The sequence below is a fragment of the Petaurus breviceps genome, unplaced genomic scaffold (assembly GCF_028583685.1).
Source record: "Petaurus breviceps papuanus isolate PSGF00001 unplaced genomic scaffold, PetGlider_PUasm1.0 90842, whole genome shotgun sequence".
Taxonomy (NCBI): domain Eukaryota; kingdom Metazoa; phylum Chordata; class Mammalia; order Diprotodontia; family Petauridae; genus Petaurus; species Petaurus breviceps.
The window spans coordinates 14,169,658-14,191,978 of NW_027187358.1; the positions used below are offsets into that span (position 1 = coordinate 14,169,658).

At 40.0% G+C, this 22,321-nt stretch overlaps 1 protein-coding gene across 17 annotated transcripts in view; it reads right to left on the bottom strand.

The window, feature by feature from the left end:
- The window catches only part of NRXN1 (neurexin 1), a 1,464,789-nt gene that overhangs the window by 85,700 nt on the left and 1,356,768 nt on the right, over positions 1-22,321 (bottom strand). For 2 of the 17 annotated variants that reach the window (XM_069071691.1, XM_069071690.1), the window contains exon 1: positions 4,270-4,498. The exons of the other annotated variants lie outside the window; for them this stretch is intronic. In XM_069071691.1, the coding sequence (XP_068927792.1) occupies positions 4,270-4,302 (33 nt within the window). In that variant the 5' untranslated portion in view covers positions 4,303-4,498. Of the gene's footprint in view, positions 1-4,269; positions 4,499-22,321 lie in introns of those variants that run through there. 17 annotated transcript variants of the gene reach the window in all.

Consider the following 22,321-nt stretch of genomic DNA (forward strand, 5'->3'; position numbering starts at 1 on the left):
GAAGGAAGGAAGGAAGGAAGGAAGGAAGGAAGGAAGGAAGGAAGGAAAGAAGGAAGGATGGAAGGAAGACAGGAAGACTGGTAGTTTGTACACTTCAGACCTCTTACTTCCTTAAATTTTGACCAGACATCCACAAGTCCAGGAAAGTCCACAGACTCTCACCTAATTACTCTATACAATGAGGTGATATTGCCCAGAGTTACACCTAAATCCTACATTCTGTCATTAAATTAAACAGGAAAATTCAGGAAAAGATTTAGATATCAACCAACAAGTGTATCTAATATGGGAGAAAAGTCAAGTCAACATATTTATGGTCAAAATTTCCAATCTTTAAGAGGAAACCAAAAAACTAAGTACAATAAATACAAAGCAAACCCAAGTAGCAGTGTATTCCATTGAAACTGATTCTACAGTTTAGAGCTGGAAGGAAACTTAGTAGATCACTTGGCTAAACTCATTTTACAGATGAGGAAACTGAAAACAGAGTCAATGATATATAGCAGTCATCACAATCTATAAACAAGAAGAAAGAAGTAAAAGGACACGAGACAATTTGAAGGGAAGGTAGGTGAATGCACCTTTGCATTTTGGTAAAGTTTGCAATTTTAAATTAGAAGATGAATACTATAAAATGGGAGAAAAAAATGTCCAAAAGAAAAGGATGAAAGATTAGTCCAGGATCATTTAAACTCATTGTAGTCAACTCCCAAAGCACTTTCTCCCTTAGAAGTGGTAGCCAAATGATTTTCCTATTGTAAAGACAAAACAATGCAGGCTAGCAGAGAATTTCCCAGGAATTACTGTTCTGTCTACTATATTCTTCATGTTAATTGATAGTACTTTCAGTAAGTAAATGCACCCAGATGCTATGGGACAAGCTCATTTCAAAAATTAAAGTAGCATATGCAATATACACAAACAGTGACATTTCACCATAACCACCCGATGTGTCATTAATATGCAATGTAATATAACTATTTTACTAATGTATTAGTATTTCTCTAGTTAATCACTTCATATAATATTTTCTTGGCATTTGAGTTCATATGCCATACATTGAAAACTAGAAGCTATCTATGCATTTCTCAACACTCTCCCTCAAGTCCTTTCTGTTTTGAGCCTGAACATCATCTGACTCTCAGCCTCTTAGGATACCTCAATTGTGCAGAGTCAATGGAAAAAAAAAAAAAAGGAAAGGAAGAAAAGCTTCCCACTACAGCTTGGATGTCCTTCTATTATGCTTCATCAGCATTACTCAAACTCCCAAAACACAAATGACTTTCCAACATACTGCCTGCAGGCTCTGTTTCTCCTTGGAATTTCAGGAGGCTGTTTTCACAGGGTCCCCAGAGGAACCTCACCTCATTAGGCTGCTCATTTGAGTAGCCAAGTAGCCACTTCTCTTGCTTTTAGGAGTTCCTTATGTTAGATCCAGAGGTTCTCCAAGGCAGAGGGAGGAAGAGAAGGAAGGAAGAGAAGGAAGAGAAGGAAGGAAGGAAGGAAGGAAGGAAGGAAGGAAGGAAGGAAGGAAGGAAGGAAGGAAGGAAGGAAGGAAGGAAGGAAGGGAGGAAGGAAGGAAGGAAGGAAGGAAGGAAGGAAGGAAGGAAGGAAGGAAGGGAGGAAGGAAGGGAGGAAGGGAGGAAGGAAAGAAGGAAGGAAGGGAGGAAGGAAGGAAGAAAGGAAGGGAGGAAGGAAGGAAGGGAGGAAGGAAGGAAGGAAGGAAGGGAGGAAGGAAGGAAGGGAGGAAGGAAGGAAGGAAAGAAGGAAGGAAGGAAGGAAGGAAGGAAGGAAGGAATTCAGACAGACATGGAAGGAACCAGAAATGTTTTGGGTACATGGTTTAACTTTGGCATTGACTCCACCACGAAAAGTTCCAAAAATATTGGCATTCACTTTCTAAGATTACATTCTGATAAACTGAATGTTAGAAAAGTCAATCAAACACTGGGGAAAAGTGTGGGAGGAAGGGGGAGGCCAGAGGGGTTAAAAGAATTTGTTGGAAAGAATTTTGTCATACATAACCCAAAAAAAGCATCTGTTGTGTAAAAACCAAATAAAGACCAACTAAATTCCACCAGAAAATTCCTGGTGGGTGAACCACCAGGCTAAAAACTATGTATTTCTTAAGGTCACATTTGGATGGGATTCTGAATGTCTGATTTGCTTGATTTTTCATTATTTTTGACTAAGTTTAGTGACACTTCTAGACCATGACTACTGTGTCTCTCTACAATCTTGGTTTCACTTGGAAAAAGCTGAAACCCCTGACAACTACTTCTGTGTTGACCTGGAAGGATTATTAATATTAGGGTGTTAAGAAACAAACTGATTTTCATGCTGGCTCAGCCCTTAAGCCCTTTCCAGGCAAAAGCTGTCAGCTGTGACCAATTCCGTGGCTGCTTGGGTGATGTGCAGGATTGTTGCTGGAAGCTGCTGAGAAACTCATTTCACTGAGGGCTTTGGGCTGGACCTAAGCCAGGGTCAACAGCCATGCCCCACTCCTTAAAAAAAACAAAACAAGGCAGAGGGAAAGAAACACTAGAAAACACTACTCTAGAAATGAACCTGTATTAAAAGTCAGGAGTGAAAGATGAATAGCAGATTCACAAGACAATATAAAATTTTAGACAATGAAAACATAAAGGGAAAATGGTTAGGAAACCTTACATTTTCCGAAGCTATCAACCAGGTATGGCAAAAACAACTGAGTTTTGATATTCAGATCCACAAATGCTGGAAACAGAGATACTGTTATCTGTCATCCATATATACACCCCAGTGTCTCAAAAATTAATATAGCTTTAAATTCTATTCCACACATAACCTTTCACAAACTTGACACCATAAAAAAGCATCTTGCTGGGTATTGTTCATAATTTGGCAAAGCAAGTCAAATTCAAAGAATTTCCCCTCCTAAATTCCAATTACCTTTGCTAACTAATTTAAAAGAAAACAGGTTGTCACAATAGTCTGTCTTCTAATCCAAGGAAAAGGTATGTCTAGGCTTTTTTTTTTCTTAGAACTGAGGTAACATCTATCTTATTCTATTAAGCCCCCATTGCCCCTCCTCTCCATGCTATCCTTTCTTTTCTCCCCTCCTCAGCCCATCCATCTGCTCCTCCCCCACCTATTGTCTCTCTCTACTCATTGTGAGTGCCTGCCTGTCCCATCTGGTAATACTCTTGGCTTCTGCCAGCTCTAACTCCCAAGGGCCAAGCAAATGTTAAAATGCCAAGCCATTTTTCCTCTTAGAAATGAGAATAAGGACCAACAAGGAGGCTATCAAACCGTTCACCAAACAACTCATACACACACAGAAACAAACATGTATATATATTTTTCTCCCTCATACACACACAGCTGTTTTAGAACAAGTACTCTCCCATAGGCTAAAATGGAGAATTCTTAAAATTCCTTGTTTGGTAGGATTAAAAATTTCAAATCTTGCTTTACAAATCTGAAATAAGCCAGTAATCATAGTTCTTAAAAAACACAACACAACACACAAATACTTCCAACCTCACAGACATGTAGATTACTTTTTCCTCCCCCAACCAGTGATCAGAATTAATGCTAAGAATTCAATAAACATGAAATAATTTCATTTGTTAATCAAATGTTGTCATTCATTGTTAAGACATTTTCTGTTCCACCACACATGCATTTAATTCACAGACATCCCAGATCTACAAATTTTCAAAGAAAAACCCCACTGTGCCATAAAAAGCATGCATGATCAGGATCTAAGCATCTACAAACAAAAACATTACTATGCCATTACAATATAGCAGCCAGACAAGTAATGGAAGCAGCCTTTATTCATGCTTTTACTTGGGTCAACTTAACACACATATACGTATATACACACTTATATCCATATGTATAATACATAAATATATATATATAAAATCTTGTTGCTGTTGCCATAAGCATGCTGAAGAACCTCTGATGCTCACAAAAGCAGCAAATGAAAAATATAAGCAATCATGCCCAGGGTTTAAAGAGTTATTTTCTTTGAAAAAAAATAGTCATTTTCAAAAGCTTTTCTAGATTTCACATATAGCGTGCATAAATTTGATCTTAATCTTAATGCCATGCAATCTCCAAGGAGATATAGCCTTTTACATTTAAAAATTCGTTTTAGTAATTGGTCCGAATGACTTTTGTTGTTATTATTATTGTTGTTTTTAGACTAATGGCATTTTAAACCCTGCATGCTGCAGCGCTAAGTCTGTGCTCAGTATCGGCTGTGATAGAAGGAGCTACCTGCGAGGTTTCACAGTGCCATCTCATATCCATGTCTGTCTGGCTACCCTGCGTGCTTAGAGCTTTTTTCTTAATTCTTAATGGAAATCCTAGGAAATTTAGTCCATCCTCTGAAATCAATACTGGTGACAGGAGAGCTCCCTGACTCAGTGGGAGATCAGGATGATAAATTGCCTGCGCATCAGCCTGGCCTATCAGTGCCCTGCACACAGATGGGCGAGAAAAGACACAGAAAAGGCTCCAACTGTCACGTGTCACCGAGGAGCCAATGGGGGCCGCGCTGCTGCAGGGAAAGGGACGCTGCAGTTGCTTCTGCAGAAGAGGAGGGCTGGTGAATGCACGATCGGCCACCTCCCCCTCGCGCGTGTCCGCCAGCGCGCGTGCGCGCCCACGGTCCCACCTCCCCAGCCGGACCGTCCCCTCCCCTTACCTCCCCACCCCTCGAGAGCTCTCCACTCAGCTCCCCTCTCCTCCCCTCTCCTCTACGCTCCAGGTGCTGGGGCCGCCAAGCGCTCCCTAGGCTAAGGCTGAGATTTCAGGGGAGGATCCTACTCAGCCCACGCCTCTCTCCCGTACCCAATCCGATTTACAAAGAGTTTAAAAAACAAACCAAACCCAAACCCTCACTTTACTCTCCCATCCAACTTGATGCGTGCAAGAGGGAGACGGATTTTAAATATCCCAACCTTTTAAACTCTTCAGCTGACACCTTTTTTGGGTCTACTATTAAATTAGCAACCTTAAACTCTGCAATTAGCATGCAAGCCCTCTTAACGGAACCTCCTCAAAGCCTTATAATTGTAATTATAATTTTATTTCCAAGTTAATGAATGACATTTTTTGTATGCCATGTTTATAATGAGTATTTTTATGGGATGATTTTGTAAAGGCAATTAGGCAGCATTAAGAAATACATTATTATGGTCTTTTGCCAATTAGAGCTGTTACTTTAAAAAAAAAAAGCCCTAATAAAATCTGCTATTTTATGAAAGGTTTAAAAATACAAACAAACAAAATATGCCTGGTCCCTTCTCCCAAAATATGATGGCTAAATGTATTATCCTGTGATTGCAATATATATTTATATGCTGTCTTTATTCTGAAAGTTACAATAATTCTTTCATAAACAGAGGCTGCACATCTGGGATACCATATGGAAACCTATCCCAACGTGCATCTGCTTCCATTGATCATACTGTAACAACAGCTACAACGCACAGTTGTTTAAGGTAAGACGATTACATTCCTTCATCCCTTCTGACAAAGAAGGTTACATTTAACAACATCATGATGTTTTTTCAAGTAACTTTAGCTAATGGTGAGAAAATGCCATTCTAAAGCCTGCAAAAAGAAGATTCCTCTCTGAAAAATGTCTTTGCACAACCTTCTAGTCCCTGTTCCTTTTCATTTTATGTTTTGCCTAATTTGAGTGAGATTCTGAAGCTTCAAGAATTAATGTTATCAAGTGTCAATCTTCTCTTTCAAGTAGGCCTTTCACTCACTCCAATCTTTCTAGAATAATGAGTCAGAGAACAAAGGTAAGTTGGTATCCTGTCATCAGTAAATTGCCAGTAAGCTTTGGAAGAGTGGTTTGAAATTCTGAAGCTCACATTATCTTAGCAATTATTATTATTTTAATAAAATCCTAAACCAGAGTTCCCTTTCAATCATTTTACAAGTTTATATACATGGGAGGAAGGGAGGAGAGGAGAGAGGACAAGGTAGGGAAGCGTAATCTATAATAATTCACACAAATACTTGTTGATTGACTTGTTGTAGGAAATCAGGACCACAAGATCACCAGACTGCCATCAAGGCACCACCATTTCCTGTCAGCAGTTTTCCCTAAATGAGGTTATGTAGCCATCAGGAGAGTGGTTCTTCACTTTGATTGTAGGAGGGCCCCTTTTTTATGTAAAAAAGTTGCTGCCTTCCACAACAAGGTAGCTATATTATTTGAGAAAATGTATGGTGACAAAAATACCCCGCATTCCTTCAAGACCTATCCCTGGTGCCATCTCCTATTTCAACCTTTATTGATTCTCCTAGTTATGTGTGTGGTCTCTATTCTCAAATTCTATTTTACTTACTTATCTCTAGCATTTTCCTCAGTAAAATTACTGTAAGCTCCTTAAAAACAACTTTTTTTTTTTTTGGCGAGTGCTTGTCCTTGCCTAACTTGTTGAATAGACAGACAGGCATTTATTGTCTTGTATGTGCCAGACACTGTGCTGAGGAATGGTGTTATTGTGCCTGTCCTCAAGGAGCTTACAGCCTAATAAGTGAAAACAATACAAAAAGAGGAGCTGGAAAGCCATAGAGGAGAGGGTGGAGATACATGAAACTGTGGTGTTATGGCCAGGAAGTATCATAGAGGCTGAGGTCCCAACAAGATAACATAAACCCTCCCCTGTTAGAGCCTGAGGAACCAAAGGTAGAGTTGAAGGTAGTGATGAGGAGGAGGTGGAGATGATGGTCCAAGCAAAGAAGATATTGCATGAGATAGCCATACAAGGTGTCAAGGCCTAAGCCCTAGCAAAATTCAGTGCCGTGCACATGGGGCCTAAAAAGCATTTACTATCATGGAATTTCAAGGGACCTTGATAGCTGTCTAATTCAACACATATCAAAAAAAAGTTCCTTTTACACCATACCTTAAAAATGGTCATCCAGACTTGTTCAAATTGACTTGAGTTCACACTTTGAAATTATGCAGTAGTGCTCCCTTTGTCCTTTGTGTTTTGTTTTTGTTTGTTTTTTTTAAAGGTGAGTGGTATGTTTATTCAGCCTACTGCAGATGACATCAACCCTCAAAGAACTCCTCTCGAGATCTCTCTCTTAATAATCCTCTTTTTACCTTTGAAAAAATGAGATTAGGGCTCAGGGTACCTTTTTTACCATCTTTCCTTTGGAAGTCTAGTTGTGGACCCATGGAAAGTTGTGGGTGGGTGAACAGATCAACCTTGTCTCTCCTGTTTTCCTTCCAAGTTCAGTTCAGATGCTGCTTCCTCCATAGGGCCTTTCTTGATTACCTCTTCTCCTGTCCCCTCTCTCTGCAAGTGCCTACTACCTACCTTGCCTTGCCCTGATGGGTATTTATTTTGTGTATGCCTCTCTGTTCACCCATCATCTCCTCACATTGATAGTTGCTGCTTTTATGCTGCTTGAGGCCAGGGACTAAACCTTTATCTCTGCATCCCCAGCAAGAAAACACACAGTGCCTGGGATGCAATGGTATTTTTATAAATGCTTATTGATGGAGTTTGTGCTCCTTGGTTCTTTGGTCTGTGACTTCAGGTACAGTTCAGGCAACATGATGTTATTTGAACCCTCTCCCTATTTCCTTCAGGCAACCCAATAGGTTTGCTTTTGGGGGAAAAATCCTTAGGCAATCATGATTTATTAAGCACCTACTATGAACCAGGTCCTACAGATACAAAACCAGGAATGAAACAGTCCCTGCCCTTAATGAACTTATTTGCTATCAGGAGAGAAAATATCAATATAAATATATACAACATACAAGCAACATGAAAACAAAGTAATTTCAGGTTGGGAGGGGCATCAGTGGCTGAGCAACTTTAAGAAATTCTATCCTGGAGACAACATATGTGTGTTAAGTAGTTGTATTTTATATATATATATATATGAATGCAAGGTAGTTTGGGAAAGCATGCATTAATGGGGCTGGGAGTCTAGAAAGGTTTTGTGTGGAAAAAAGTGTTAGAGTTGAGTCTTGAAGGAAGCCAGGGATTCTGAGAAGGGAATGGATGGTGAGGACGGCTGCATTTTAGGCATGGGGAACAGCTAATGCAAAGGCAGTTTGATGGGAGATGGAGTACTGAGCATGAGAAATAGCAAGTAGGGCAATCTGGCAGAGTGTGTGGAGAGAAATAATATGTACAAAGACTATAAAGACAGTAGAAGAACAGATTGTGAAGATCTTTAAATGCCACACAAAGGAATTTCTATTTGATCCCATGGGAATTTATTAAGGTTTTGGGTAGAGGAGGGAATTCCACAATGTACTGCAGGATCATATCTGGGCTTTAGGAAAATCACTTTGTCATTCAATGAGCATTAAGTGCCTACCATGTGCCAAGAACTGTTCGAAGTGCTGAGGATCCGAAGAAAGGCAGAACACAGCCCCTGCCCTTGAGCTGGCAGATGTGGGGGGCCTCCATTAGAGTGAACAAAGGCTATGGCAGTAGTCCAGGCAAGGGGCAATCAGGGCCTAGATTAGGGTGGTGGCTGTGTGAGTAGAGAAGACAGGACATACAAAAGAGGTATGGATAGAGGGATTTGGCGACTGATTTTAGGTGATATTAGTGAAGGTAAAGAGTTGAATGGGACACTGAGGTGACAGGGAGGATGATGGCGCCCTAGATGGAAGCAGAGAAAGATGAGTGTGCTTTGGGGAACAGATAATGAGTTCTGTTTGGTCATTTCTGTCCCAGAGGCAGCTCATGACACACGACTGAGGCTAAGGAGAAAGACTGCAGCTGGATAATGAGTAGCTCCATGGGCGACATGGTCACATCCCCTACATCTCGAGCTACCATACAGAGCAAGAGAACCTAGCAGGTTTTCCTAATGAGCTGTCAAGGTTGGGATACCCTAGGATTCCAAACACAGGCATACCTTGGTCCTCATTTGGTTTAGGGGAAAACACCGCAGTTAGATGAAACAGGGTGGCATTTGGTTCCACTGAAACAGTCTTATAAATGGAGGCCGTGTGACATGAGGAGAGATCACTGGATTTGGAAATACAGCATGTGGCTCCTGGCACTTATTAACTGTGTGGTCCTGGACAGGCCACTTTACTTCTCTGTAAAACAAGGGTAGTCATGTCTTCACTACACCTTGTCCCATGGTGGTTGTGAGAATGAAATGAAATGTGATATACAAATGACTCTTTTGTCATTGAGTAAATCATCTGATGAATGATGTCATAGCAGGAGTACAACAAGTATTTATTAAGCCCCAAACATGTATAAGACCCTGCTCTAGGCATTAGGGATTCAAAGACAAGAAAGAAAAACCTACCCCAGGCTTCAAGGAACTTATGGATCTACTGGGGAATTTTGCATATAAGCTAACGAATAAATACAAGATAATTAGAAAAAGAGAGAGAGAGAGCAAGAGGGACATGAAAAGTTTCCTGTAAAGAAGTGGGGCCTCAGCTGAGCCTTGAAGGAAGTTAAGGCTTCTAAGAGGTAGAAAGGAAGAAGGAGTGCATTCTGGTTGTGGAGGACAGGCAAAGAGGTGAGAGAAGGAATAACACATATGGGGAAAGCAGCACGTAGACTCACTCAGATGGAACGTGGAGAATATCAAAGTATAATGTCCAATAAGTCTGCAGTGAAAGTTCCTTAGGGTCAAACACTGCCTTATGTTTATGTTTGTAAGCTCAGTGGCTAGAATAGTTCCTGAAATGTAGTAAGTACTTAATAAATACTTATTAACTGATTGAAAAGTGAGTCAGATTATGAAGGACATTAATTGCCAATCTGAATAGTTCTTTGCTTATCTTATACTAAATGCGTTAGGGAATTACATAATTCTTGACCAGGAATTTATACGATCAGATTTTTGCTTTAGGAAGGATTGGAGATGGCAGAAAGTAGATGCAAGGGATTCCAGTTAGGAGGCCACTGTAATAGTTAAGGTAAGAAGTAAATCATGTGACTATTTGAGTGTGGAGGGCAGATGTGAGAGAGATCCCGAAGGCAGAATCTAAATGCCTTGACAAAGAATACATTTCATACAGTGAGGAGAGGGAGAAAAAGGAATCTAAGTGACTAGAAAGGTGGTGTGGGCCTGAACTAAGAGAGAAATTTTGAGCAGGGATGCACTTAGGGATAAAGATAATATAATCTCTTTTGGACAAGTTGAGTTTACAACTGGATATTCAGGCTGAGAGATGTTTGGCAAACAGATGGTGATCTGGGATTGGAATTCAGGAGAGAGACTAGGACTAGATAAAATACTGATTTGAGAATCAGTATGGCATGGTGATATAATGGATAGAGACCTGGCCTCAGTGTCAGGAAAACTCGAGCTGTCTTTTAGCGTCCCTTGGAAATTCTCTAAGAGTAGAGATTATAGACAAAATGCTAATTTGCATTGAGAGAGTTGGTTTTTATATCCATGATTTCCCACACTGGTGAAATCATAAGTCTAGGGGAAAATTAGCAAATCATTTGCATAGATATGATATTTGACACTTAAGGAGCTGATGAAAAGGAAAAGAAGATACAGAACAGAGCCTTAGAGGTTTTACGTAAGTCATTTTAACGGGGACTATACTTTTAGTGAAAGTTGTACACTCCCTAAGGTTATGACTCTTTCTCTAAAGAGTTGAAATTACAAAAAATAATGCATAGTGCATAGAACGCTGGACTTAGAATCAGGACAATATGAGTTCAAATCCAGCCTTAGTCATTTAACATAACCTCCATTTGCCTCAGTTTCCTCAATCTCTAAAAATGGGGGAATAATAGGACCTTCATCTCAGTGTTGTTGTAAGGATCAAATGACAGAATATTTGTAAAATCATTTAAAAGTCTTAAAATTCTATATAAATGGTAGCTATTATTATTATTATTAATTTCAAAACTCAAAGGGACCTCAGAGACTAGCTAGTTGAATTCAATCCTGAAAAAAGAATTTCCATTTCACTGTGACTCACAAGTAGTCAAACAACCCTCTGCTTGGAGCCCTCCAATGAGGAGGAACTCATTACTTTCAAGGCAGTTCAGTTCACTTTTGTAATTTTTTGGAATAAATACAGGCTGTCCATATGGGCTACTCATATTATCCTTGCTAGGTGGTGCAATGGATAGAGAGCGGGGGCCTGGAGTCAGGAAGATCTGAATTCAAATTTAGCTTCAGACACTTAACATGTGTGACCCTGGGCAAATCACTTAACCTTGTTTGCCTCAGTTTCCTCATCTTTATAATGAGCTGGAAAAGGAAATGGCAAACTCCTCCAGCATCTTGGCTGAGAAAACCCCAAAAGGGGTCACAAAAGAGTTGGACATGACTGAATATGACTTAAAACAAAAACAAAACTTGTAGACAAACTGAGGACCTCTTTTACCGATATAGATAATATCTCTACCCCCAAGTGTATAGCACCGTGTTTCCCCCGATAATAAGACACTGTCTTATTATTTTTTTGGACAGAAAAACACCAGAGGGCTTATTTTCAGGGGAGGGCTTATTTTAATGAACATTGACAGCAATTTTAATAAACAGGTAAATGTGAACAAAAAAAATGTACCTTTATTCAATAAGCAAATCACTGGGGAAGAACAGGATGACGCGCTCACTGCTGTGGCTCTGATTGGATGCAGCTCGGAGCACGGTGTGCATTTCACGGGGGGGGGGGGGGGGGGGGGGGACGACGGTGCATACAGAGGGTACCGAGTAACGCAGGGGATCACCTTCACTACAGTAGCAATCTCAATAGGGCTTCTTTTCGGGGGAGGGCTTATTTTAGAGGAATCTTACACGGTAAGGGGAGGGCTTATTTTTGGGATAGGTCTTATTATCGGGGGAAACACGGTAGGAGATTTTCTGGGAGTAAACAACTCCAGATGGGTGCAATGAACCAGAAAGAGAAAATAACCCTTAGGGGTCATCCTTCAGGATTAGATTTGTTTAATGTGATCCCCAAATCTTCAGGAGCCATGTGACACAAGTTAACATTTATTTCTCATTAAGTTTCCTTACAAGAAGTCTCAATTTTCCTTTCCATAGTTTTACCCATTGCTTCTACTTCTGCCTTTTGACCTTAGGGAAAACAAGTCTACCTATCTTTGTTTTAAAGCTTTGCATATTTTTTTTTATTTTTGCATATTTTGCATATCTTCTATATTTCTCTGGATGTGGTCAATGACTTTTATTGACTCTTTAGTCCATGTATGCAAAGCTTTAAGGAAACTAGAAATATAAAAAAGATGAAAACCTATTGATGAGTTGTTAGAAGGAAATCATTTGCATTAACAAGGGATTCTTTAAGTCACAAAAACACCTTCCCTTATGGCTGTACAAAAACAGAAAGATTCTCTAAGGGTATTTAAGGTGATTTGTATTTCAAAAAAAATCAATTTACAGGGGACTTGAACATATCTATTGAATAATGCAAGGTACACCTGTATTCAATCAGATTTATTTCTTATTTGTCCTCATAGTATCTTGTTTCACTTCTGGATTTTCCACACAACAATCACTGGGTTTCCTATATTAACATCCTATTGAAAAGAATGTCTTTCAAAGTAGCAGCTTTATCTTAGCATCCTGGCCTTTCTGAGGAATCTCAAAGCAAGGATATTCAGGTATAATTTCAGTGTTTTACAACGCTCAGTCGAGATCAAACGATCTTTCCACTTTATGGATGCTGTACACGGGGAACACAAAATTTAGACTTGATGTCAAGAAAAATTTCCTAGCAAGTAAGTTTATTCAAAATTGCATCGAGCTGTCTCCAAATATAGTAGGTTTTCCCTTCACTGATGGTGTTGAACCAAAGATTGGATTGACCAGTTGTTTGGGCATGATGTAAAAGGTGTTATTTTCTGGGTATGGAATGGGCTAAATATCTGCTAAAGTCCCTTCCAATTCTCCAGTTCTCTGGTGACAATGTGTATCAAGTTTAGGAACTGGCCTTAGGAAGACCTGAGACTAAATCTGGTCTCAGACATTTTGTAGCCCTATGATCCTGGGAAAGTAACAACCTCTGCCCATCTTTGTTTTCTTATGTATAAAATGGCAAAAATCATAAAAATAATAATTGATAATAAAAATAAAAAAAATAATAACACCATGTCCCAGAGTTGTTTTGAGAATCAAATGAGATAATAATTTTAAGTCCATCACATAATTTCTGGCACATAGAAAGTACCATACAAATGTTAGGTGTTATTAAATGCAGCACAATTTGTGAAGGGCTTTGCCAACCCAAAGGCACTATATAAATGTTTTATTATTTTTTTATGACTGGCTACTCAAAAAGTAATCAAGGAATAAACATTCTGGGCTGGCCTGGAGCAATCTATCAATAAACATTCATTAATTGCCTACTATTTATGTGGCAGGCATTGTGCTAAGCCCTGGGGATACAAATAAAAGGTTAAAAAAAAAGTCCTTGCCCTCAAGGAGTTTATCATCTAATGGAGGCAACAACATGCAAACAGAATATATACAAAGCAAAATATATACAGGATAAATAGGAAATAATTAACTGAAAGAAGGCATCATAATGAAGAGGGGTGGGGGAAGCCTACCTGTAGAAGGTTTTTAGTTGGGACTTAAAGAAAACCAGGGAGGTCATTAGGTTGAATGGAGGAGGAAGAGCTTCCAAGCATGGGGAACAGCCAGAGAAAATGCCAGGAGCTTCGAGATGGAGTGTCTGGTTCATGGAGCACCCAGAAGACCAGTGTCACTGGATTGAAGAGTATGTGTTGGGGAGTAAGGTGTAAGAAGATAAAGGTAGAACATGGCTGGTTATGATGGACTTTGAATGCCAAACAGAGCATTTTTTATTTGATCCTGGAGGCTAATAGTGAGCCATTGGAGTTTATTGAATAAGAGGACGACATGCATTTTAGGAAGGACTTCAGTGGCTGAATGAAGAATAAACTGGGGTAGGGAGAGATGAGGCAGGTGGACCCACCAGCAGGCTACTGGGGTAGTCAAGACATAAAGTGATGAGAAGCCTACACTAGAGTGGTGGCAGCATTACAGGAGATAAGGCGTATCTGAGAGATGTTGCAAATGTGAAATCAGCAGGCCTGGGCAGCAGCTTAGATGGAGGGTGAGAAAGAGTGAGGAACCCAGGGTGACTTCTGGGTTGCAAGCCTGAGGGACTGGTGAATGGTGTTGCCCTCTACAGTAATAGGGAAAGCAGTGGAGCTTGAGGGGGAACATGGTTAGGTGGTGATAATCACTTAATATCATTTGAACCTCTATAAAGGCCAGAGCCTGAACTAATCAAACAGAAGAAAGACCCTCAACCTAACAGTTATTTTTCTGTCAACAAGGCCAGATTGGGCAGATTTAAGAGCATTTTTTTCCTTTTGTTTCTGACCATTACGGATGAGACCCTTAGCCAGTGGAACTTTTTCTTATCTTAATATTTCATGGACACATACTGTGTTATGTCATGTAGTGGTAAAGAAAACACAAATGTACTGGGTTGTAATTTCAACTGACACTTTGTCAACTCTCTTATCTTACTGTATTTACCACCTATTAAATGAAGAAAATTCTTTTCTCATAATATGGTTAAACATAGATGCAGAGCAAAAATCTGAGTGACATAGAGACCCTGAGTTGGGATTATTCTAAAACATATAAAAAGCTGGTCATTCTTTTATCAGACAGTCAAAACTTATGTTTTGGCTTCTTGCAGCACATATCTGCTAGCTTTAAGGGAATAAACAATATGAATTTATAACCACCTAGCCTGTTTGCCTCTGTTAACCAAACTTTCAGGTTGACTGTTGAAAGTAATGAATTCTGTTTTGGACAAATTGACTTTCAGATATCTGTTCGACAGCCAGGTTGAGACACATGAAAGACAGTTGGAGATTTGAGATTAGAGAGATTAGGGCAGGAAAGAAAGATTTAAGAATTATCAGCACAGAGATGGTAATTAAATTTACGGGAGCTAATGAGATCACTGTGTAAAACACTGTAGAGGGAGAAGAAAAGAGGGCCCAGGAAGGAGGACACCTAGGGTTGGAAGGCATGTTATAGAGGAGGATACAGCAGGAAAAGACAGAGATTAGATAACACTGTAGACTAGATTATTTAAAACAAACCCCAGAAATATTTCCTTACTAGATGCTTGAGGTGAAAACCACTTGGATTGTCATGTTTTCAGAGTCTGAAAATGTTTTTTTGTTACTCTCTGTATTTGGATAATTGTACCACCTACCTCCTACCCCCAGGCTCCCATTTCTCTAAAGTGTGGCTCCAGTCAAGGAAAAAAAGTGATCTGATAAGGTAATTTCCACCTAAGTGTTGGCAACAATATAAAGGACCCACAAGGGGAAGTTTTTCTGTATTTTAAGGAGATCACCAGAGAAAGTAAAGCTTTATGAAATAATAATAGCCTATATTTATTTCTCCTTTTACAGATGGGGAAACTGAGGCACCGGTAGGTTAAAGCACTTGCCTGATGTTGCTCAGCTAGTATCAGAGACAAGATTGAACTCCAGGCTTCTCCTCATTTCTAATCCATGTTCTCACTACACCAAAGCTAGCTCTACAACCACAGCCACCACCAACTAATCAGTCACTAATGCTGCAATTTCAAGCAAAGGAAGGGAAAGTTTCTGGATAGAAGAGTCTCTTAGGTCGCTGAAATCCACACAACAACAACAACAACATATGTGGTAGAGATATAGGGCTCTAAGATTTATAAATGGCTTACTTTCTATATGTAGAAACACACACAAAGCACTAATAATTAAAAATAGATAACATTTATATAGCATTTACCATGTACCAGGCACTGTGCTAAGTGATTTGCAGTCACTATGTCATTTAATTTTCACAACAACCCTGAGAAGTAGGTGCTATAATTATCCCCATTTTATAGAAGAAACGGAGGCAAATAAGTTAAATGACTTGACCAGGGTCACATAGCTAGTAAGTTTCTGAGGCAAGTTTTGAACTCAGGTCTTTCTGACTCTAGGCCCTGCTTTCTATCCACTGTGCTATTTAGCATTATTATGTGTTCATTTGTGTACATAGTCAGTCTATGATGCTAGGCTTCCATTTAAACATGCTAGTGAACAAAATCTATCAAAGGGAAATTATTTCTCCAAGTTGTGTGAAGGAGAGAGCCACACACCCACATTAACTGATGGGGTCAGGCCTGGATTCCTATCCTGACCTGCTCTGCCCACCAGCTCCAGGCATGGGGTTCCCAGAGTATTTTTGTCAGTTATGGTCCCTTTGCCATGCTCCTCCCCCACCTCTAGACAAGTCTACCTCCTTCATGACTTTCAGGGTCAGTGAAGCCCAGCTCAAATACAGGCCCACCTGGAAGCCTTTGACTTTGACTTCGCTTTGAGTCAAAATAATGCCTTCATCATCAGAATAATATTGAAGGGAAAATAGTCTTAAAAGAAAAAAAATGACAGACATAATCAGTCTTTGGTACATGAACACCATGTGAATTTTTATTCTTCCTAGAATCAGAATTTTTTTAACTATTTCTGGAGGGGCCTCAGAAATCATCTTATCCAAACCTATTCCCTTTACAGGTGAGATTTGGACAAGTGATCTGCCCCAAGTACCACTTCCTCTGCAAAAGGGGTTAACCAGTGGTCCTTTTCAGGGTCTGTGGATAGATTTTCAGGGGCTTTGTGAACTTGGATGGGAAAAAAATTTTTTTCACTAATCTTTAACTAATATTTAGCATTTCCTTCAATTGTGAATTAAAAAAAATAAAAATAAAACTGGGAAGGGATCAGTAGGTTTCATTTGCTACCAAAATAGTGCCTGACACTGATAGGGTTAAGAATTCAGCTATCTAGTATTTCTCTTCAACAGGTGAATGTAGCTTTTGGTTAGACTTGGGGAGTCTTGGCCACCAGATCCAACCTCTAGATGGACAGGTGATTGATTTCATGAGATTTAAAGGCTTTCAAAAAAAATTATGTTCCATACTAAATCTCCACAGTTACCAAAATTTACCCCCCCATGAGAATCTTTCCTTTGCCTTAAGAAAGTGTAGAACTCAATTAAAATGTTATGAAAGCTCACTTCCATTTGTTATATATATCCATTACTAATTATTTGATTAACTATTATTCATTAATCAGACTTTCATGAAGCACCTGAACACCCCTAATGGGGATGGAATAAGAGTTCCAGAAGAGTGAGGAAGGGCAAGGATGGATGAGAACACTAGGTTAGGGATTCCAGGGCAATCTGCCTAGAAAGAGGACACTGGGTGGCTGGAAGCAAGAAGAGCCTGGAGAGGCTGTTCCTTCCTCTTCAAATAACCATATCTAAATCATCCAAGTTCCTGGAGGTATTACTTCCTCCGAATGCAGCTCCAGAAATTGAAGCAGTGAGGGGGAAAGGGACAACAGTCTTACTCTTTATTTTGACATAAGCAGATGTTTATGTCAAAATAATATACCTGAACTGATTGTAATGACATGAAATTATTAACAGCGTCAAGAAAACCAGTAGTTGTTGAAGTAATGGAGAGAAACAGAAAACAAAACAGAAAACCAGTTATTTGTGATTCCTAAATATATGAATGCCTAATTATGTTCAAGAGTATTCAATATAACCAGCTAAGATGACTTAGGAGTTTTGTCATTGAGGTTGGGAGGAAGCTCCTCCAATGGGAAATCTTATATTTAGCATTTCAAATTTCCCTTTTGTCTCTCTTTCTTTTAAGTCTGGACTTCTAATTCCATTTCTACCTCAAGCTCCCGGCATCAGCAGTTCCTGCCCTTCTACAGTTAATAGGCTAAAGGGCAGCCTGAAGCACTCACTGTGTGGATAAATGATTTGCCTTGGGTCACACAGCCAATGGGTGTGAGAGACAAAATGGACTTCAACCCCAGGTATTTCTGGCTCCCGGTACCTTTTAGTACTCCTTTCCCTGTGGCTTCTCCTTGCTTTCTTTTCTGTTTCACTGTCAAAGATAGCAAGTGGGAGGAAGGAAAATAAATGTAAAGCTCTGTATGTACTAAATCTTGGGAATTTCAGTCTGCTTCTACAAATTCATTAGAGGTGCCATGCCCTTGTGGTAGGCAGTGCAGTGGATAGAGTATCAGGCTTGGAGTCAGACTCATCTTCCCAAGTTCACATCTGGCCTCATATACTAACTAGCTGTGTGACCCTAGGTAAGTCACTTAATCCTGTTTGCCTCAGTTTCCTCATTTGCAAAAAATCTAAAATTTCCTGTGAAGGAAATGGCAAACCACTCCAGTGTCTTTACCAAGAAAACTGGAAATGGGGTCATGAAGAGTAGGATAGGACTGAAAAAGACTGAGCAGCAAACCCTAGTGATAGTCCTGGAAGTACAAAGACGAAAAACAACGACAACAACAAAAAACAAACCCTGGTCTCTACCCTTAAGGAGCTTAAAATTTAATAAGGGTTATCATGTGCATACAAAAAAAGATACAAGGTACATTGTGATAAGCAGAAAGAAAAGAAAGCTGAAGTATGGTGCTGTGAGAAAATCTGAGGAGGGGCAGATCCTTTCAGATGAAGACTTGAAACAATTTTCCTGTGGTCACAGAGTGAATAGGTGCTGGTGTCTAGATTCTAGTCTTCTAACTCCCAAGCCCCAAAGCACTGAACCTTATAGGAAAAAGTATTCTGTTTATGTTCTTTTGGATCCTATCCAAATATGCAAATACTGATGTTTTTTAGCCAAAGAGAATGACAAATGCTCTTTCTACTTAAACCTCTGAAGTCAGTTAGGCTGAAGGTTTTTCTCTTAGTATTGGAGAAAAGGTTATTTTCAAATAGCATGAAACACTGAAATCAGAATAAATAAAGCTGCCCCACCTAACCAATTTTTTACAGGGGAAAAATTCTCAGAGAAAATGCCAAGACTATTTCATGAGCCTTTGTAATTATGTGCGGTAATGGACTGACCCAAAAGGCATCTGGTCATTGACTTTCTCCCTAGAGAACTTAAGGCTGGTCAATTTGTCGATAAAAGCCTTCAAATTTGGGGTGCTAAAAATATTTCTTTTACAGAAATAATCTCTTCAAGCTAGGAAATGTGTCCTTCTAGCCCCAAACTCATATCATATTCTAGTCAATATTTTTGAGGCTGTCAGCATGAGGACACCTCTAACTTTTGACAGCAAACTGACAAAGCAGCTGGACAGCCAGAGCCATGAGGCTGCAATGGCCAGGTCAGCCTGGGTCAAGCCATTGGGATTGGGATATTGCATTTCTATGGACTAAAGATAGACTGGACTCAGTCTGGGGCAAAAGGTGCTGGGTGGTTCTTTGAGGGCTGCAGTTAAGCAAACATTGAGCTGCAGGCTATTGACAAGGGCACTAAATCCATTTTAAAAAATAACAAAGAAAACAAAACCTTGCCTGAATTAAGGTACATTAACAAGGCAGCTGAACAAAGCTTTTTGTAGTCTGTGATTCATGGCATGTCAGTCATCAATAAGAGCGACCCCTCCCCTCCAGTCTGCCAGAGGGGTCTTTTAATCAACAAGAAAGGCAAAGTTAAGCCAAATTGCCCAGCTAGTAACTTGTACTGGACTTGGCACGGAAGGCACATGTACACGTGCTCAAGATTTCCAGATTTACTTTACATTAGCCCCCTTAAAGAGCTCATCATTCAAAGAAAATCAGACTCCTAGCCCTGAGCTCATCCTGCCATCTTTTGTCTCTGAGCATTTGCTTAGGTCATTCACCATGCCTTGGACATATTCCCTCTCCCTTGCTCCCTGCTCCAAGCTCTTCTCTTCCTTCAAGGCCCATTGAGTTTTCCCTGATCCCTCCAGCTAAAAGTTATCTCTGTCTCCTCAAACTTTGCTACAAGTTTTTGTCTGGGTTTCTTTACTTCCTTTCACACTCTACCTTACATTTATTTGTAATAGTCCCAGCATGACTTGGACTGATGGGGACCTAAGGGGACCTAAGACACAAAAGATTCTGGGAGTTGTAATTCTGCTTGGAAAGACAGGAAGCAAAGAGGAGATCAGGACTGGAGGGCAGGTTCTTTTTCCCCTAGAGTGGGAGTTTTAATGACACCTCAAGAGAGAAAAGAGTGGTAGCCATAGAGCAGCAGTTGTGACTGTTCCAGGAGTAGTGAAGTTGGCTTTTCTCTCAAACTCAAGAGAATGGTAAAGTGGCAGTTAGGGCCACTGGAGCCAGGAGGACCCGAGTTCAAATTTGACCTCAGATACTTGACAGTTAACTTGCTGTGTGACCTTGGGCAAGTCACTTAAACCCAATTGCCTTGCCTTTCCCCCTCAAAAAAAAAAGACTCTCCTATAGCCAGGAGGGCATGAAATTCATATGTCGAAGAGCTCGAATCACTGAGGAGAAAGGAAAAAAGAAAAGACAAGAAAGAGCTACTTTCCCCTGCCTTACTTCAGATGGGCATGACTGGCACCCATTTCTAAGTGTATCATTTATTCTGTTAAAAACTGCATCTGACCAGTGTAATCTTATATCTTTATATGAAGCTGTCATTTGCACAGCTTTGTGTCCCTTTATTTGAGGAGCACTCTGGGAGCCAGAGACAGTAACCTTTCCTAGTGAAGTTTTCTCTAACTTGAAGCATAATCACAAACCATTATGTTTCAATTTTCAAGGGCAGAAGCATTGTGGACTTGGAGCTTTTGAAATATGGGTCAGAACACAAGTCTAATGTGACCTCTTGGGTTTCATGTGTATTTGTGTAAATATTTCATCTCCTATCATCAATCATCATCATCTTTACTAGCCTTTATATAGTATTTGTAGGTTTGCAAGCTACTTCTACGTATGATATCTTGTTTGATCCTCATGCCAACCATGTGAGGTAAGTACCACTATCATTCCCATTTTAGAGATGAGGAAATTTTGACTGAAGGAGGTAATGGGGTGTTTGGGTGCCTGTGTTGAACCCCAGTTTGAAAATCACATTCAGTTCCAAAATCACATTTCTCCCTAGCCTCAAATCTCCCTAGCCTCAAAACACTCTCAGGAACTTTCTCTCCAGCTCAAGGGCAGCATGCCCTAGCAAAATACTTTTCTCTCTTCCTGATACAGTAGTAGCCAAGTAGTTTGAATTAGCTGTGTCCTGACTGAACTGATTGTGTACTGGGTCATAAAGGTATTTACTACTCACTGACCTACTGTATGTATCCTAGACTTAGCTATATGTAGTACACTCCCCTAAGTTTATCTTATCTAAGAAGACATTGATGGGGGCAGCCTGGGTATTTCTCAGTCAGCCCTGACTGTTAGTTGACTTAGTGATTTTTCAGACCTAAAACCATACCTCCCTGTAGCACCCCCTTGGGTTATTTCCCAGTGAACTCTGGGTAAAATACCTGCACAATAGATATTAAAAGTGCATGCTCCTTTAAGAACTGACCACTTCCAATCCTGCCCTGACTCACCCAGTTAGCATATTTAGCATATGTTTGACTACAGTTTATTCTATATAAATTTTAACTGTACCCCTTTAAGGTTGCAGGTTCCCTAAGAACTCTTGCCCACTGAAAAGCATAACAATAAACTTTTGCCACCTTGACTTAAAGAATGCCTGAGTCTGCAAATTCATTCTAGGTTAACCTTGCCCTGGGAACTCTATAGTCTCAGGATCCCTGTATCCCTGGGGGTTTCTCCCTCAACATTTCTGGCCCATCTACAGAGGTTAAGTGATTTGCCAGGGGTCATGGTTTATAAGTACCTGAGGAAGACTTTCTTTCCACTGACTCTCACTCAGTCTCTAAGGCTTTGTGAAAGAAAAGAGAAGGGGAGAGGGGAAGGAAGAGGGAAAGAGCACATATGTGTGAATATACATACACACAGGAGAGTTGGGGATAAGGAAATGGGAGAGAGGAAAAGTAAAGACAGAGAGAGAGAGAGAGAATCATGAGATTTTTTTCATTTAATCCTAAACTGTGAAGTGGACAGGTTAAAAGGGGGTGGGGGGGCAGGGCAGCTAGTACAGTGAATAGAGCACCAGCCCTGGAGTCAGGAGGACCTGGGTTCAAATGTGACCTCAGACACTTGACATTTAACTGTGTGACCTTGGGCAAGTCACTTAACCCAATTGCCTTGCCTTCCCTCCTCAAACAAAACAAAACAAAAAAACACCATAAAACATCCCTGCAGCCATGAGGGCATGAAATCATCATTCATATGAATAATCTAATTATCCAAAACTAGAGTTCTTGAGTTCATAGATCATAAGATGATAAAGTTTGCATCAAAAGGGACCTTATAGTTCAGCTTTTCAATCCCCTTTATAGATGAAAAAAACTCAGGCCAAATAGAGTAAATTACCTGAGGTCACACATTTAGTGACAGAGCTGGG